The 18,663-nt window shown below is 57.6% G+C and overlaps 1 protein-coding gene and 1 long non-coding RNA gene across 4 annotated transcripts in view; one reads left to right on the top strand and one right to left on the bottom strand.

Annotated features, from left to right (window-relative positions):
* The window catches only part of LOC116659059, a 39,364-nt gene extending 23,481 nt beyond the window's left edge, over positions 1 to 15,883 (bottom strand). The window contains exons 1-3 of one of the 3 annotated variants that reach the window (XR_004314352.1): positions 15,758 to 15,883; positions 3,256 to 3,392; positions 102 to 198 (exon numbers count right to left, since the gene is read on the bottom strand). This is a non-coding gene — a long non-coding RNA (uncharacterized LOC116659059). The remainder of the gene's footprint in view (positions 1 to 101; positions 199 to 3,255; positions 3,393 to 15,757) is intronic. The other 2 variants (XR_004314351.1, XR_004314350.1) reach the window with 2 other exon arrangements.
* On the top strand, positions 4,633 to 9,041 carry NMRK2 (nicotinamide riboside kinase 2). Its single transcript, XM_032465934.1, has 7 exons — positions 4,633 to 4,843; positions 6,480 to 6,570; positions 7,125 to 7,173; positions 7,259 to 7,415; positions 7,910 to 7,981; positions 8,344 to 8,450; positions 8,725 to 9,041. Exons 1-7 carry the CDS (start codon positions 4,818 to 4,820, stop codon positions 8,808 to 8,810), a joined length of 588 nt encoding a protein of 195 aa, XP_032321825.1. The 5' UTR covers positions 4,633 to 4,817; the 3' UTR covers positions 8,811 to 9,041.
* Positions 15,884 to 18,663: the final 2,780 nt, after the last annotated feature.

Genomic DNA, 18,663 nt, shown 5'->3' with positions numbered 1-18,663 from the left:
GCCCCAGCCCCTGGGGATTAACTCAACCTCAGCCCCTCTCCTCTCCCTGGAGGCCTAGGACGGCCGGCAGTCGGTGGGTTCCCCTGGCCACCAGCGCTCACCCTGTGGTCGCAGGGCCTTCCCAGACGCCGCCTCGGAGGTGCAGTTGAAAGGGCTTTCTGCGGACAACAAAGGATGCTTCTTTGATCTTTTCTGGAGCTGTTTCAGGAAACAGGACAAAGACCGAATATTGTAACAAAAGATGCTCTGTGTTCTCACTTAGGCAATGACAAGGGTTTTAGGAGCCATGTGCTGAGAACTTGGACTAAAACCAAAGACATGTTTCTTATTGTGAATCCCAGTATCACAATAATCATAACGACAGTAATGCTGATAGTGGTCCACGCCCAACCTAGCACAGTCCCCGTGTTACCGAGGGGAGCGTGAGGTGCAGAGAGGTGACTGCGTGGCTCGCCTGGGGTCTGAGGTGAGTGATGGGTCTGAGGCCCAACCTTGTGCTTCGTCCCTGCTGGCTGCCCCATCTCATGGCTGGGGACCCACAGCCCTCTGCCAAGCAGGACATTGAGGCTGTGCTCCCCAAAGGGTCAGAGTGGATCCTCCCACGCCAGGTACAGGGGGAGTCCTCCATTATCCATGCCTGGGATTATGGGCCTTGCTGGTGGCAGGGATGCCAGGATGGATGTGACATCCACACAAAGTCACCATCAGGCTGACAGCAGGAGTCGGCAGGTGGCAGCCCACCTGCCCTGCCCTCCTGTCCCTGTGACGTCAGGGAAGGTATCCTTCACAGAGCGGGTGGCTTCTCGGGGGCTGGGAGGAGGCCTCACGTGGAGGGGGCAAGCTTGCATGGGGGTGGCGAGGAGGGAACGGAAGATGGCAGAGCTGGTCCTGGGATTATGGGATGCTGCGCTCAGGGGGGCGGACCTACCCCTTTTCCCCACCCCACTAGGTCTCTGATCATCCTAAGGGGGTCCTTGCAAACCTCACTCACTTATTTATTCATTCATTTATTTGCTGAGCACTGGGGGTCCCTGCCACCAAGCATCCCTCATGTTGCTCCCAGCCCAGTGGGAGAGTTTGACATCAGGGACCAGGAGGAAAGGCCAGGAAGGGTCCTCTCTGATTGGAGACCAGACTGAGAAGCAGCAGGGAGCCAGGCCCACGGGCAGGTGGAGAGGTGTCCCTGGCAGAGGGCCTGGTAACGGCCAAGGCCTGGAGGCCGCTCAGAGCCAGGTGAGCCAGGAGCAGGAGGATGAAGGGCAGCCAGAGGAGTGTAGCCGGACAGGGCCTGGGGCCAGATCGGCTGCGGTGGGGATTCCGGCGGAACCTGGGACTAAACTAGGGCCCGGTCACTCTTTCCGTTGATTTACATCGGTGGCATTGCGCACACTGACAGTGTAGTGCACCCATCATCTCCACCTAGGTCTGGAACTTTTCCATCACCCCAAGTGGAAACCCTGCCCCCATCAGCAGTCACTCCCTGTCCTCTCCCCCAGCCCTGGCAACCATGAACCCACGCTTTGCCTCTGCGGATTCGCCTGTTCTGGACATTCCATATACAGGGAATCACACACTAAGGGACAGGATGGTCACTTTTAATGTACCAGTGGGCTGTTTGGGGACAGGCTGGTCTATATTGGGAGCCCACGTGCCAAGGTGACTAGGCAGCCTCCCAACTGTGCCCTGCCGGGACCTCTATCTGGGCATGTCACTGTCACCCGTGGCCTGGGCCACATGCCCCACAAGGAGGCTCCCAGGAAATTCTTGCCATTGAAACTGGGCCAGAGGTCACAGCCCGAGCCGGCTTTCCCCACAGCCTGCCGGGCACCTGATGAAGCCCAGGGCCATGGGTCCAGCCACGCTGCCCCGAAAGGGAACCAAGGCCCAGCGGGGCTGGAGGGGAGAGGACGGCGGGGCCGTCGGGCAAGACCCCTGTCAAGATGCTTGCTCGCTCTGCCCCTGGTGGCCGCCTCTGAAGTGAGGACCACCAACCCCAGTGACCTCTTCTGACCTCCATAACAGGTCAGTCCTGCCTGGAGCCACTAGGTGAGTCAGTTAACCAGTTGTCAATAAGATCAGTCACTTTCTGTCTCCACTACTGGTTGGTCCTGAGCAGCTGTCTTGGCTGGTGGAATGGGGGGAGGGAGGTCATGGGGGGCCAGACAGGGCAGGGCCCCAGGGGTGAGGACAGTGGGCTGCTTTTAAATGCACATGAGGATGGGGGAGGCACAGGAGAGCTGGACCAGAGGGAAGACAACCCTGGTCTGGGTTTTTCCGAAGCTCCCTCTGGCCACCGTACTGAGGGGCAGGTTTAAAGCAAAACAGTGCCGGACAGCACAAGCCCTAGAACCGACTGTACTCGGGAGCCACGGCAGTGGGGAGGGACCTCCAGGCAGAGCCAGGCTCCACTCCTGACACAGCGCAGGCAAGCAGTCTCAGAACCAAGGAGCAGGTGCGATCGGTGGACGGAGGATCGCTGGGAGGGGGCATGAGGAGGAAGGGGGATTCTGGCTGCACTGATTCAGCTGGATTCTTGCTGAAATCCCCTCGTGTTTCACCTGGATTCAATGATCTCCCGCCCCTTTCTGATTTATTCATTCCTTTCAGTACCATTTAGGCAGCCTCTGCCTTTTATAGGCTGGCCTTGTTGTGCACTGGGGACATATCAGAGAACAAGACCCATCTGGCTCTGCCTGCCCCGGAGGGAACCCACGTGTGGAGGGAGGGGTTGGGGATCCAGAAAGGCTTTCTGGCGGTGGGATTGTCCAACTGACACAGGATGGCTTAGTCAAAGGGAGGAAGGAGGAATGGGTGAGAGGAGGGAGTTCCTGGAAGAAAGAGCGGCATGTGCAAAGGCCCTGTGGCAGCAGCTCTGGCTGCTGAGGGGCAGGTTGATGATGGGTAGGAAAGGGCATCCTCCCTTCATAAAACCTCCTGGAGGTGGGAGCTCTAGGCCAAAGAGAGCCTCCCTCCTTCAGTTGAGGCTAGCAGTTGCCCATTATAAAGAACAGAACACTGAGGCACAGAGAGGCGAGGACAGGGCCCGAGCTCCTTGGGCCAGCAAGTGGCAGATTCAGGATTCAAACCCAGAATTCTAAACCAGAGGTTCTTAAAGTGTGTCCAGGGAAGGTGAAGGTGGTCTCTGAGACCCTTTCAGGGGGCCTTCAAAATCATACACAGGCAAAAGATCCATTCATAGCACAAAGATAGACTAATGAACTTTAATGGAACAGAGAACGAAATAGAACAGCCCACCTTCATAAATCTCCACCTGGCCAGTTTGGGTGCGGGACAAAGATGACTGCCTGTGATGATCTCAAAAGGCTACTAAAATCCTCTCTCCTCTCTCTCTGTGAGGCTGGGTTTTCTTCCTATACGTCAACCAGAACAGCCTATGGAAAGGACAAGCAGGCGTAAGAATCCAGCTGCCTCCTACTAAGCCACACAGAGATTTGCAAAACCGTAGAACACTACCATTCTTCTACCTGAAAAGGAACTCTTTTGGCTTCAACAACGTGAGTTCATTCTCTGACAGTTCTGGAGGTCAGGAGTCTGGCACAGGTCTCACGGGGCTAAGAGCAAGGCGTGGGCAGGGCTGGTTCCTTCTGGAGGCACCAGGATATACAACCTGCAAATCTTTTCTCCCACTCCTGCTTTGTCTTTTCACTTTCTGAATAATGCCGATTGATGCGCAACAAAAGGTTTTTTTTTCTTAATTTTACCAAGGCCACTCCCCTTTTTTTTTATTTAAAAACCTGTCATTGCCTCTCATGGCAAGCACTACATTTATGTGACCATGTGCTGGTTGGTTATTATTATTACACATTAACAAATCTTTAATTTTTCTCAGTTTTAATTTATAATGTGTAAATATTATCCATGACGATAATCCACTTAAACAGAAGCTCCTTGGGGTCCTCAGTCCTTTTCAAGGGTGAAAAAGGGGCTCCTGAAGCCAAACGCTTTCTTCCAGGGGAGAGTGTGGTCTGGGATGTGATAGGCCCCAGCCGGCCACCACCGGGACGGGGCAGACCAGAGACCAGCAGGGCCTGTTTCCTGCAAGCCGCTCCACCCCCCGCCCCCACCCCAGCTGCCAGGGGTGCCTGAAGCCACACGCAGTGACTCCAGGCCTCACGTGGGCACCAGATGAACGGCCCCTGGTGTCACGCTGAGACTTTCTGGCGGCCAGGGTCCCCAGAGCGAAGCTATCTTGGGATTCACTACTGTGGACCTTACTTAAGCCCATCTTGGCAGCAACCCCCTTAGAAAGGAAGTTGCCTGCGGTGCGGCGCCCCGGACCTCTCGGGCCGGCCTGCTGCTGTGGCGGGGACAGGAGTGAGAGGGGTGGGGAGTTCCTTTCCTCAGCACCAGAACCGGCTTCAATGTCAGGGTCAGGCGCGGGGACACCCTGGGCCGGATATTTTTAGGGAGGGAAGACGTGTGGTCGGTTATCTGCCCCGTGGGCAGTCTGGCCAGGAGGAGGGAGGAGGAGGAGGGGAGCGAGAGCAGGAGGAGGGAAGAGGCAGCGAGGTGACATCCACCCGCACCCCCCTGCCCTGCCGCCCGTGACTAATTTAGGAAAAAGGCAACGTGGAGCTATTTCCATCCAGCGGGAACAGGTGCAGGCGCCCCCGCGCCCCTCCCGCGCAGGCCCGCGCTCCCCATAGTCCTTCGGACCGCGCCGGCCTATAAAGGCGCAGGGTTTTCTCAATGAAGCCGCCGCCGCCGCCGGGAGGCGTTCGGGAGCGCGCTTCGGGGTGCCGGGGAGTCGGGAGTCGGCCTGCCGAGCGCGGTCCCCACCGCCCCTCCGCGCGGAGATGAAGTACATCGTGGGCATCGGAGGGTGAGCGCCCAGCGTCCCCGGCGGGCTGCTCTGCTGGGGCGGAGGCGCGCCCCTGTGCGTGCGTGCGTGCGTGCGTGCGGGCGGGCGGGGGAGGCGCGGGCCGGCCGCCGGGGAAGCGCGGAGGGCTGCCCGGGGATGGGGTCGCAGGGGTCGGCCGCCCAAGGTCGGAGGGCGAGGGCGGGATTTCTCTCTGCCCTCGGGGGCTCTGGGCCCGCAGCGGTATGCGCAGGCTGGGCACGGGGCCCAATTTTAAATTCCAAACGGAAGTTGCTTTTCCCTAACACACACTGAACTCTGTGGGGGATAGAAGACTTTATAAAGCTCAGGCAGACCCTCCTTAAGGTGCTGGGCCATCCGTGGGGGTGGGGGTGGGGAGACATGGGCCCCAGGGAGGCACGTGGGCAGGTGGGGCGGGGAGCCCAGAATGGCGCTCCCCTGATTGTGGCACCTGCTTTTTAAGCCACGGCTGCTGACCCTCAGGGAGGGGCCTTGCCTTTCCCAGGTTTCAAACTCTCCGTTTTACTGCTAATAACCAGGCCTTTTAAGATGATGCCTGAGAAACATGAAGCATAAGCAAGGCTGGCGTGGGGCTCCCTGCCTGGGGCGGCCGGGTCCTTCCCCGTCGGTTTAACGCTCCATCACTCTCCTGAAATTCCTGGTAAGAGTGAGACCAAGGGCACCCATTTCTTCCTGCGGGGCGAGGCGTTCTGTAGCCAGCCCTGAGGGCAAGGTGTGCCTTTCAGCAAGAACCCAAATGAACATCAGGCGTGTTCTAACCTGCTCCCCATAATCTACGGGGGTCGCCTTTCCCATCGGCTGCAGCTTCCCCACTTCCACGCCCAGATTCCCACCCGATTCCTAGATCCGGGACACACAGGTCAAAGGGACACGCATTTCCAGAAAGGCCTGACAGCTACCCTTCTCTGTCCTTCATCAGCCCTAGTCCAGAGCTCTTGGGGGTGACCGTCATTCTACTTTTCCTGGGACTGAAGTGTCCCCAGGACTTGGAACTTTCAGCACTAAAACCAGAGACATCCCGGGCAAACCAGGATGAACCGGTCATCCTGCTTTGCCAATTGCTTTTTTAAAATCTTTGTCGTAGGGTGATTGCCTCTTCCCAGTTTTGCAGTGAACTGCTGGTTTTCCTGTCACAAATATTTTTTCTCCCCCAGCTTGCACTTGCTTTAATGTTTTGGGTTTTTTTAAGCCCTCCTGAGGCTAAGTTACACTTAGGCCTCAGTTTCCTCATCTGGAAAGCTCTGCGCCCCGCCTCCTGGGTTTACAGTAACGCTAAAGGAGTCTGAACACAGAAAGCAGTGCTTCCATGACCCCAGCTAAAACCGCGTGTTAGCTTTTTTGTTTGTTTTCATACCCTCTGCCCCTTTTCTCTGTTTCGTCAGGCAGGCACGCACAGGCCTGTGCCTGGCCCGGGCAGCCCGGGCTGACTGCTTAGAAAGCCCTCTCTGACCGTGGGTGAATAAACATACTCCCTTAGCTCTATGGTTTTACAGGCCCGTGTTTTCAATTTGAGTCTGATCCTGGGGTGGGGGGGGGGCCTCAGATCTGGGGGGGCCTCAGATCTGCGCAGGCCCGGAGAGGGGACCCAGGTAGCCTCACGTGTGTGCTCTCTCCACAGCGTGACCAACGGCGGCAAGACCACACTGACCAACAGCCTCCTTAAGTCACTGCCCAACTGCTGCGTGATCCACCAGGATGACTTCTTCAAGGTGGCCGCCCCGGCCGGGGGTTGGGGGAGGCAGCCCCTGAGAAGGAGCCTCAGGGCAAGCAGACCTCTCCAGGGTCACCCTGGGCTAACCCACGCTGGGAGAGCAAGGGACGGGCATTCTCGATTACTGAGCACCTACTGTGCACCTGGCACATTCTCTCAGCACACCCGTCCCCCATGGGACCAATGAGGAAACTGCAGTTCCCAGAGGGGGCGTGCCACCTGAGCAGTACCCTTTATCCTCTGCACCTCCACTTTCCCATCTGCAAAATGGGCTGAGTATACCCTTGATGTTTTGTGGAGGGTGAGGGGTAAGGAGATGATGGACGCACAGTTGCCCCACTCCTGGTCCCAAGAGTTACGAGGCTGGGGAGGGGCTCTGAGTGCCAGTCTGAGTGCCCGGGACCTCTGAGCCTTTAAGCATCAGCTACAGGGGGACGGGACAGGCAGGTGCTCCCGGACCCCCACTGTGGCCTCTCCAAGTGCTGTCACCCCATGGTGGGGTAAGGTGGGAAGGCGGGCACTGAGCCCGCGGCTTGGGCTCCTCTGTTTCAGCCCCAAGACCAAATAGCAGTTGGGGAGGACGGCTTCAAACAGTGGGACGGTAAGGATGGACGGCAGCCCCCCGCCCCCTGCCCACACTGTCTCCTGGCCCCCTGCCCCACCAACGCCCACTCTCCCACCCCCAGTGCTGGAGTCCCTGGACATGGAGGCCATGCTGAGCACCGTGCAGGCCTGGGTGAGCAGTCCCCGGAAGTTTGCCCGCGCCCACGGGGTCAGTGTCCAGCTGGACGCCTCGGACACACACATCCTCATTCTGGAAGGCTTCCTGCTCTACAGCTACAAGTGAGCCTCTGTGGGTTCAGGCCCCAGGCAATCGAGGCCCTCCCAGGCCACCGAGTTTTTATTTCAACGGATGGGACACCAAGGCCTGGGTGTGTGGGAGGTGCAGCGGGAGGCTCAGTGCTGCGGGCAGTGCTGGGCTCAGCTCAAGGGTCCGGGGCAAACATGCATACTTCTTGGGGAAACTCAGCTTCCTCAGGCAGAGCTGGAGGCTGGGTGGGATCCCCAGCCTTTCTGTGTGACCCCAGGCAAGACAACATACCTCTCAGTGCCCATCCAAATCGGGGGAGAGGGAGGACTCTGTCCTCGGGGAGGGAGGCTGCTGCAAGGATGCTCCTGGGCGCAGTAGAAGACTGGCTGATGCTGGTCCCCTCGCTCACCCCTAACTAATCAGGTCAGAACCCCCAGCCCTCACCAGCCAGGAAAGCCCCCAGAGGCCAGGGCCCTGGGGGGTGTGCTTTGACCATGGGCACTGACCATGTCCCCCCACGGCCCAGGCCCCTGGTGGACTTGTATAGCCGACGGTACTTCCTGACTGTCCCGTATGAAGAATGCAAGTGGAGGAGAAGGTAATTCTGGAGGCCCTGTCTGCATTCCCAGGTGGGACCAGGAAACCAGGTAATGCCTGTGGACACAGGGCCACCCTGAAGGCAGCAGGCTCCTGGGTGGCCAGTGCTGTGTTCCAGAAGCCCGCAGCCTGGGGCTTGGATAGAGTGGCCCACTCAGGAGCTGCCCCAGACATCTCCCAGACCTGCCAGTGAAGATGCTGGAAGTTGGGGCACCCAGGCCCCATCGCAGAGCCCCTGACTCAGTGGGGTCCTCGTCCCCTGTGGTGCTGCCCCTGACCCAGTTCTCACACCCGAGGTTCTGCTCATGGCACCACCCTTGGGTGACATGGGTATCACTCACTCTCATCCATCTCCTTCCCCAGTATTCGAAGCTACCCAGTCCCCGACCCCCCTGGCCTCTTCGATGGCCATGTGTGGCCTATGTACCAGAAGTATAAGCGGGAGATGGAAGCCAGTGGCGTGGAAGTAGGTAAGTCCCTGAGTAGGATGAGGCCAGCCCTTCCCCGCTGAGACCGTCTGGGAAACCTGGAAGTCCCTCCTCGAGTCTCACTACTAGTCTCTCTTGCCTTGGGCCCCAGAGGCCAATTCTGTTCCAGCAGCCTGACTCCGTAGGTCAGCTTCCTCCTGACCCAGCAGTCCACCAGTCCTCTGTGAGCCAGCCACCTGCCTCCTGGCAGCAACCCCAGTGACCCGGCCCTCGGCAAAGTCCCGAGGGGCCCTGATTGTGGCCTTTCTGATTTCAGTGTACCTGGACGGCATGAAGTCCCGCGAGGAGCTCTTCCACCAAGTCCTGGAAGACATTCAGAACTGGCTCCTGAACCGCTCCTAGGCGTGACCAGAGAAGAGGGGCCTTGCCCCCGACTGCAGGGACCCACACACTATTTCAGCCACAGCACGGCCAGGCTGGTCTCATCCCAGCCAGACACTGCATGACCATTGCCCTTTGGGGAAGTCTGTATATATGAGAGTGGAAGCCCCGCTCGCAGCCCAGTGTCCCGCCCTGAGACGCCTCTGTAACCTCGACGGCGGCTTGTGTATTAAACCTCACCCTGTTTTTCAATTGTTGGGGTCCAGCCTGTCGTGTTTGAGGTGCTAAGAGGGACACTCCTGCCCCCTCTCAGTGCATTGGTGGCCCGTGGGGGGGCATTGAGAGCTCTGGGCAGGCAGTCTCTACCTGTTGGACCCATGCCAGCATGACCTTGGAGGGCTACTGGGGGTACTTCGGGCCTGGTTTCTCCAAAAGCAAAATTTCCCACCAGCTTTCAACAAACAGTACAGCACAGCCCAGGCCAGGGACTCGGAGGTCAGCCAAGCCTGAGGGTGCTCTTAGCTCATAGCTGAGCCCCACCTTCACTGCATGCCAGCACCTCCTCTGTGATTGGAGCTGACACCTACTTTGTTGTGTTATGGGGAACCTCTGAGGACCCAGGGTGCTTGTAAGGACACACTTCCTATCCCAGGAACCACATCGCCCTGAGCCTTGCCCAGAACGTCGTGAGACAGTTTATCATGTACACCCATTTCACAGACAGGAAGACTGAGGCTCAGAGATGGTCAGTGGCCTAGGAGCTGGGATTTGATCTCAGATCTCCTCAGATGCTATTCTTTTTGCCCAAGGGAGGTTGGGTTCCCATAGAGACTGAAGATGGGGGTAGATAGAGTAGGGGGAGAGAGGGAGAGGACAGGGTGCCCCCTGACCAAGGATGACGCCCCAGGGCCAGCCGTGGAACTGAAGCCACCTGCCCCACTCAATCCAGAAGGGCAGTAAAAACCTGCAGTCCAGCCAGCTTTGAACAAAGCCAGGGAATATTTGGGGAAAAAAAAGAAAAGAAAGAACAAATTACCATATAACCTAGCAATTCCACTCGTAGGAATATACGCAAAAGAATTGAAAACAGGTGTTCAAACAAGAACTTCTATATGAATATTCAAAGCAGCACTATTAATAGTGGCTAAAAGGTGGGAGCAACCTAAACATCCATCAAATGATGGGTAAGCAAAATGTGGTCCATCTACACACTGGAATATTATTCAGCCTTAGAAAGAAAGAAGTTCTGACACCTGCTCCAACAGGGGTGAATATTGAGGACGTGATGCTCAGTGAGAGAACCAGACACAGAAGGACACATACTGTCTGATTCCACTCATATGAAACGTCAGGCTAATCCGCAGAGACAGAGAGCGGATTCCTGGCTGCCAGGGGCTGCGGGAGGGGAGGAGTGACTGCTGAAGGGGGCAGGCTTTCTATTCGGGGTGATGGAATGTTCTGGAATTAAACAGAGGTGATGGTTGCACAACACTCATTTAAAATGATTAAATTTAGGGGGAGGGTATAGCTCAAAGTGGTAGAGCACATGCCTAACATGCACGAGGTCCTGGGTTCAATCCCCAGTACCTCCTCTAAAAAGTAAATAAATAAACCTAAGTACATTCCTCCTCCCCAAAACAAAATTACTTAATTAATTTAAAATTTTTTAAATGATTAAATTTATGTTGTGTGAGCTTCACCTCAATAAAAAGAAGAGGGAGGGAGGAAGGGCGATCAGGTCCGGGCGCAGGACGGGGCACAGGTGCAGTGAGGGCCCCGCGGGCTGTCTGGCTGCACTTGCAGTCAGCGAGGAGGCAGCGGTAGGGTGTGGGGTGCGGGTGTCCAGAGCCCTGCCCCTCACTCGCCACACAGCCCAGGCCCTTCATTTCACCGCCTACGACAACCCCACTGTCCTGCAAGCTTCTCACGGTGGGGTCCGTGGACTGGGGTCTCCATGTGCCCAAAGGATCCCCACCCTTCGCCACAGAGCAGGCAGGCAACGGGTGGGTCCGACAGCTCCATCCCAGCCCGGGTTTGGGGCCCCAGGCTCCAGGAAACTGCTCACTTCCTGTGCCCCAGGTGGGAGCCTCCCGACGGGCCGGTCCACCTGGCTGCTGCCCCTTCTAAACACAGCCTTCCTGCTGACAACATTCACCCAGAACAGCCATCACTGCTGCCCTCTGCCCTTATGGCCTCAAGACCCAGCACAGAGCAAGACACACAAGACAGAGTGCTGAGCAGACAGACGGACGGCAGCAGAGCCAGGAGGACCCGCTGGGCCTGGCGCTGGTCCCTGGCACTAGCTTCAGCTGAGGCCCTGCGCAGCTCCTTCCCCACCAACCTGAAGACCCAGTGCAGGCCGCTAGTAGGGTGACCAACTGTCCGGATTTGCCAGGGACTTCACAGTTTTAGCACTAAAAGTCCCGCTTCCCCAGAAATCCCTCAGAACCGACCAAGATGGTTGGCCCTGTATCTGCTAGTCTTCCGGGACCCGCAGAAGACGGGTGAAGGGGCCCACAGGCTGAGGGTCGGGAGGGCGCGGCTGCCGTCCCCACCTGGCTACCGACGAGCTGTGCACCTCCGCTCTGGACACCATGTCCTGGTGTATCTGAGCAGGATTTGAATCTGTTCTCTCCTCACTTCAAACAGAAACAAAAGCAGAAGAAAAAAAAAAAAAAAGAGACACTCATGGGCTGAACTGTGCGCCCCCACATTCATGTGTTGAAGCCCTGACTCCCAGGACCTCAGCGTGTGATTATATGTGGAGGTGATTATATTAAGATGGGGTCCCGAGGGTGGGCCTCAGTCCAATATGCCTGGGGTCCACATAAGAAGAGGAAGCTGGGACATGCAGTGGGAAGACCCGTGAGGGCGCAGGGAGAAGACGCCCGTCTGGAAGCCAAGGGGAGAGGCCCAGGGGGACGCAGCCTGCAAACCCGGACACAGAAGGTGGGTTCGCGTTGCCAGGCGCTGAGGAGGGCGTGGAGCGTGACTGCTAACGGGACAGGGCTTCTTTTGAGCGGGGGTTAAATATTCTCAAACCGATTGTAGTTGATGGTCGCACAACCCTGTGAATACACAAAAATCCCTGACGTTCACATGTCAGATGGATAAATTGTATGGTGTTGATTCTATCTCAATAAACCTGTTTTTAAAAATCTCTCAGAATTTTTAATAAGAAAAAAAACCCCACCCAATGTACCTTTTATTTTATTCAGTGGCATTTTCAACACTTGTGTCTTTAATCAAAAATGCAGGTGGGAGGGTATATGTCAGGGCTGGAGCGCATGCTCAGCAGGCACCAGGTCCTGGGCTGCATCCCCAGTACCTCCATTAAAAAAAAAAATCACTGCTGACATAATCACTAACAGTACATTGCTGTCATGCTAATAAACTGGGCACATGGTTTAATGGGGCACTAAACATTATTCACTTAAACATTTATTTTGTGTAGTATTTGGGGAGGGAAACTATGGCGCATGGGCCAAATCCAGCCCACAGCATGTTTCTGTAAAGCCCTCAAGCTAAGAATGGGTTCACATTTTCAAATGGTCATGGAAAAAAGTAACAAGAAGAATTAAATTTCATGACACATGCAAATTACGAGGAATTCACATTTCAGGGTCTATAAATACAGCTGCCTTGGCCGGCAGCCAGCCCATCCGAGTGCGCCGCGGGGCTGCTTTCAAGCTGTCTGACTGAGTGAGGCGCTGCGGCAGAGACGCGCACGTCGGTACAGCCGAAGTCCCTTGCCGCAGCCTGCGCGGTACATGCGAGGCCTGGGCCGGAGGGCCCTGGGGAGAGGTCGCTGTGTCCTGGAGGCCGCGTGGGAACTGGTGCCGGGCCAGGAGGGAGCGCAGGCGGGCCTGCCAAGGCCTGCCCTTTGCCACAAGCACGCAGCACTGTGAGGCTGGTCTGCCCGTCACCAGGCCTGATTTAGTCCAGGATGGGACAGGGACATGGGAGAGGTGACTCCGGGGCAGCCAGAGCCCTGCCTGGCCACCAGACTCCTCAGTCTTTACGAGAACAGTAGCAATAGGGGGACCTCTTGGTCCCAGTTTGCCCAGAACTTTCCCGGTTTCAGCACTGAAAGCTCCCCCCCGGGAAAGCCCAGGCCCAGGGAAACAGGAAGCTGGCCGCCCTGGCCAGGGGCCAACCACCTTGAGAAGTCAGATTACTCTATGACCCACCTCTCTAGGATTCAGAGACGAAAAGGACATGGCCAACATCACTGAGCAGAGCTAAGACTTTAAGTCAAATCTCAAATGCCGATCCAGGGCCTTCTCCAGCCAGGGTAGGATGCCTCACCCTCACCCCATCGGATCTTCCGTCTTTCCATCCACGTCCCAGGAAGATTCTCTCGTTCCTCCCATAAGCACTTGATGGGCCCAGCAAATCCAACCCTGCTGTTGCCTGTGCCGGGGCGGCTCTGGGCAGTGATGACGCCAGTTAGACTAACCTGTGCCTCTCCTGCAGCCCCTGCCCTCCCCAGGCAGAACCCCAAGACGCATCTGATGCGCCCCTTCTGTGTCCACCAAGCACCCCCAGGGGTACCCCTCAGTCAGTGCCAGGTGGTCTCCTCTGGCCCCAGGACAGGACACCCTAAGACAGGACAGTCCAGGGCGTAAGTGGGCAGCTCCGGAACCCAGCGGCCTCAGCCCCTTCCTTGCGAGAGGTCCCCGGGCATGCAACAAGTGCCACTTCCGCGCCTCGCTCCCTCCCTGTGCTGGGGATGTGCACTGCTGATTTTTTTTGTGGCCGGCGTAGCCACCCACCATGATGAGGACCTGGGGCCCGGCTGCGCCCCTGTCCTGTGCCTGGCCAGTGGCAGGACCAGGCACTGCCAGGCTCCCCCTCCCCCAGAGAAGCCTCCCAACTCCCGGCGCCCCCGCTGCCTCTGAGGCCACTCACTCTCCTCCCGCCCTCACCACGGGGCTGCGGACGCCCCCACGGTCACCACAGTACTTAGTTGTTGTCGTTGTTGGTTGCTTTTATGAGTCTCGCTTATTTGATGGATTTTAACTAAATTCATTCAAGAGGACACTTTACGGCCTTGCTGTGGAAGGGAAAACGTGAGTTTCCTGACACACATTAGAATAAAGCTCATCACTGCAAACACTCAGAACACCTGCCCACCCATCCCCCAAGACCGCGCTGGGGCGCCCAGCAACAAGCACCCCGCCTTCCCGAAACACTTGTTCAAGGCCGAGAACCGCCTCAAGTCAGTGCTTCTCAACTGGGGGTGATTCTGCTCCCTGCCCTCCGGGACACGGAGCCACGTCTGGGAATGTCTGAAATTGTCAGACTGGGGTGCTCCTGGTACTAAGGGGGTGGAGGTCACGGATGCTGCTCAACCCCCCACAGTGCCCAAGACGGTCCCACAACTGAGAACAATCCAGCCCAAATGTCAACAGTGCCAAGGGGGAGACACCCTGGACTAAGGGCAGAGAATTGGCTCAAACCCTGGTCCCCTGGAGGTGCCCTGAGTGGGACTCGCTGTGTGGAGAAGGCTGAGAGCCCAGAACGGGACAGATCCTGACACACACACACATGTGACACATACGCCCACGTGCCAGTCGTCCCGTGGCTGACACCCGCCTGGGCCAAGTCATCCCCCACCACGAGGAACTCGGCCAGGCCTTCCTGCTGCCCCCTTCCTTGATCCCTGTAGGGCCCTGGGTGCAGGGAGCCCAGGCTGTGGGGGAGGAGGAGTGGCCCCCGCCTCCCAGGGAGGACGTGTGGAGGGCTGCCTGAGGAGGGTCAATGGGGGCTAAGGGGGCTGGGCAAGATCCCGTGGGCCTCTCGCTGCAACCTGGCTCCTCTGAGGTCACCCCAATAAGGAGGCCAATCTGAAGCCTCTGCCCTGCTGGGGAGAACCTGCACACCCCAGCCCACTGCTGACACACAGACAGGCAACCTTCCATGCAAAGCATCCCCATAGGAGCCCCCAGCCCCTGGACGCTCATACTACCGGAGCTGAGCCCTGAGGCCCTTCCCCAAATGTCCTAACAGCCATGGAAGGAGACAGATGGAGGCAGAGGCCCTGGGAGGCGGGGGTGAGGCTGCAGCCCCATCTCCCTGCCCCCTTTTCTCACTCTATTTCAGGACCCCCCCACCCCAAGCACTTGCCACTCACATCAAGTAGCACTCAGCCAGCCCTCTTAATCAGCAGTTACTCTGCCGGTGCCCTCACCCTCACCCAGAGCCCGAAGCTGTCACCTCTGAGCGCCACCCCCATCTCAGGCGCCCTGCCTGCCAAGTCCCTGAGGGGACATTCTTGGGGCAGACTTGCGGGGGCCAGCCAGTGCCTGGGGGAGGAGCAGGACTGAGACAGACAGGACCAGCCACATGCCCTCGGCTGCCACCCAGGAGCCCCCCAAATCTACTCAGCACACTGTGAAGGGAGCCCCGGGCCTCCCGGTTCCCTTTAAGCTTCTCTGGCATTCAACCAGTCAGGGAGGGAGGGGGTGGCAGGTGGGGTCGGAAAGCTCCCAGAGTGGAGGCGTCTTGGGGTACAATCATGCAAACAGGGTTCATTTCTGGACTGGTCCGTAAGTCCTTCCATATAGGGACCTTCAAAAATAAAGAACCCCGGGGGTAGCATGGGGGACACAGGGTGGGGTCTGGGGACAGGGGTGGGGTAGAGAGGAAGCCGTGAACTCCCTGAGGGGAGCCAGCACCACGGCCACGTCACTGCAAGACACACATGCATCCTGGGGTCGCCTGGCCGGGGCATGGTCCCCAGATCTGTCCCCTCTAGGACAAAGAAAATTGAGGAAGAAAAGGCCCAGCCCCCTCCTTCTCCCCCCCGCCAGCCCTCTTCCCTCCTGGGCCAGTTAAGGGCCCCCGCGGCTGTGTTCCACGCGTCCTTTGCAAGGGGGCATGTCTTTCACCACTGTTCTGTGTCTCACTTTCAGGCCACCGAGTGGGGCCGGGCGGAGGGACCAGGGGATGGTTTCGGTACTTACTTTTCTTTTTCTCTCTGTACAACAGGGGGGCTAAAGGTCTCGGGGGCTGAAGGAGCCTCTTGGGGCTGGTGGGGCTGGCTTTATAGGAGCCACCCGCCACCCTGCGCCTGGTGGGCCTCACCGGTTATTAATAGCGGCCGCTGCCTCTTGCCCAAGTATGGTCAGGAGCACAGCAGCTGTGGCCCGAGGGCGGCCCTCTGACCTACGAGAGGCAGGTGCAGGACCCAGCGTGGCCGGGTGACTCCGGTGCCTAAGCCCCCAAATCTAACAAGACTCATGCCTAGTGAGGGGTGCCCGGTGTGTGCCGGATCCCGACACAGCCTGTCCTCCAACCCTTGCTGCCACCCCAGGAACCACTGTCCCTAAGGAGGACAAAGCTGTACCTTGTCTACCAAGAACCAATCAGGCTGCGTCAAACCCAGGACCATCTGACTCATTTTGCAGATGGTGTGTGACGAATGCACAATGTGGTACAAGGCCTATATTCTGGCTCCATCTTCCATCTGCCAAATCCGGGAGGGCCGCTCAGTGACCCCCACTGAGGCCCCCACCAATGAGGCCCTGCTTCTCCAGGGCATCTTGCTGCCGCCCTACGCTGCCTCAGCTCCCCACCCAACAGAAGAGCAGGAAGTCATGCAAGGCAATGAGCCGGGAATGTCACTGGCTGCCCTTGTGCCAATCCCTGACATGGGGTATCCTTGAAACTGTCTCCCCTGAGTGGGCCATGAGACCCCCCACTCCTCCCCTGCCTCACCCCGGGTCCTGCCCCTTCTGACTCTTCTCTGCTGGTCACTGGCAAAGCCAGGAGGCTTTCTGCCCACTGGGGAGCTTTCCTGCAGGGCCTGTTGCCAGGTTCCTCCTAAAGGTGGAACCAACGGGCCAGATTCCACCGGGGGCAGTGAGACGGCTCAGCCCAGAGCCGATCACACCAGTGCCGTATCCCCGCCCAAGGGAGCCAGTGAAAGCACACAAGGCATGGGTCCTGGAGAAACAGAACCAGGCATGGCTTTCTTGACATCAGGGAAGCCATTTTTGACCTAAGCCAGTTTGGAATCTAAGCCTGGCCACAATGTTTGTCCTTGAACAGGCCTCAGTAATTAAGGGAACAAAAGAATGCAGGGAGGAATGACTTACCAGGCAAGAGAAGTGACAATAGCAAAGATAATAGATCAGCTGTAAGGGCTCCCAGCTCTGGCAGTCATGGTACAGATTAGCCTGAAGCACCTCCCTTTGAGTGCTCAACCACAAGATCAGCCGGAACCTAAAGGATGATGATGGTGACCTTTTCTGACCCTCGTGACTTCAATCAAATAAAGCTTGGACTCTGTCAGCTGCCCCAAATCTGAGCCCTCCCAGACCCTCTCCCTTCCCTGTGGCGGGGGTGTGGGGCCGTGTGGCTCTAGAGGCATCGCTCGTGACCCCTGTGCCCACCCTTGTCTCACTCTGAAGCTGGTGTCACAGTGTCCATTTAGAGAACTTGACCTGCCTCGAAACACCAGCTTTGCTGGTCTCAGGTCAACCCTGGGATGTAAGCTGCACCGTTATGTTTACACAGTGCTCTGCAAGTTCCCACTTACTCCTCGTAGCATCTCCGGCGAAGGAAGGAATCACTACCTCCATGCAGCCAGCAAGGAGGGGGAATCTGCAAGTTCGGCGCAGAGCTGGCCCTGGAACCCCAGCCTCCCTCACCTGCCTTCTCCTGCGCGAGCTTCACTGAGAGAAATACAGGCTTTCAACCCTTTCCTTGCAGAGTTTCACATACACTGCAGCCAAACCCCGAGCCAGTCTTGGGCCAGGTACGGCCTGACTCCCACCAGCCTCCCACCAGCTGGAGGGACAGGGTCAAGGCTCCCACAGTTCATTCCAACACATCTTCAGCAGCAGACAAGAAAACATCCTTATTTTGCACAAGGCAAAACCAGATGCAGGGAGCCCTCACTCTGCAGACCTGAGAAGGTGCTAACATGCACCCCCAATCATACCCCTGAAAGAAAAGGGCTGAGGGATGGGGTGCCTAAAGGGGCGACTTGAGAGTCGGATTGCTCAGTAAACCTGGGAGCAGGCGCAGTGCACCTTCATCAGTGTGAGTCAGCTACTGCTGCGTAATAAAGCACCACAAACTTGGTGCCTTAAAGCAATACACTGTCATCTCACAGCTGTGGGTCAGGAATCTCGCAGGGCTTACCTTGGTTTTCTGCTCAGGGTTCCCTGGGAGGCTGCAATCCAGGTGTCAGGCCAGGCTGGATTTTATCCAAAGGCTCAACTGGGGAAGGATCCACCACTAGGATCCCTCATGTGGTTGGCAGGCTTCATTCCTGGCTGGCTGTTCCTTGCCATGTGGGCATGACAGCTCGTTGCATCAAAGCCAGCAAGGGAGAGCCAGCTAGCACGATGGAAGTCAGCCTGTGCAGCCCCACCATGGACATGACCTCCACCTCCTTCGCAGCACTGTCGGTTAGAATCTGCCACTAGCCCGGCCTGCTCTCACGGGAGTGGGGAGTAGGAGTCAGGGCTCCTTGGAGGCCATCCTAGGGTCTGCCTGCCACAGGCAGAATAAATTAAGTGTTAGCCCCACAGGCTCTGCAGTGGGACAGTGCCAAGTGCTTAGGTGGGCCAGATACACTGGTGAGGTACTTTATGACCACAGCGTGGTTCCCTGTGCCCTGAACTGACAGGCTGAGGAAGCTGAGGCTGCGCTGAGCTGAGCCAGCCAAGATAACCCAGGTCAAGGGGCGCGGGGCAGAGGTTGTCTCCAAAGCGAGGGTGCCTACTCATGCCACCGCTGAAGGCACTGGGGAATTTGCCCTCAGTATGGAGGCGCTTTGGATACTGAATGGGCAGGTGTGAGTCCAAAGGGAATTTTGAGTTCTACCCAGTCTTCATCAGAAAGACTGGACGGGTGAGGG

This window comes from Camelus ferus, chromosome 22 (genome assembly GCF_009834535.1).
Source record: "Camelus ferus isolate YT-003-E chromosome 22, BCGSAC_Cfer_1.0, whole genome shotgun sequence".
NCBI lineage: Eukaryota > Metazoa > Chordata > Mammalia > Artiodactyla > Camelidae > Camelus > Camelus ferus.
Note: the sequence above shows the minus strand (reverse complement) of the source record. Positions and strands in the feature narration are given on the sequence as shown.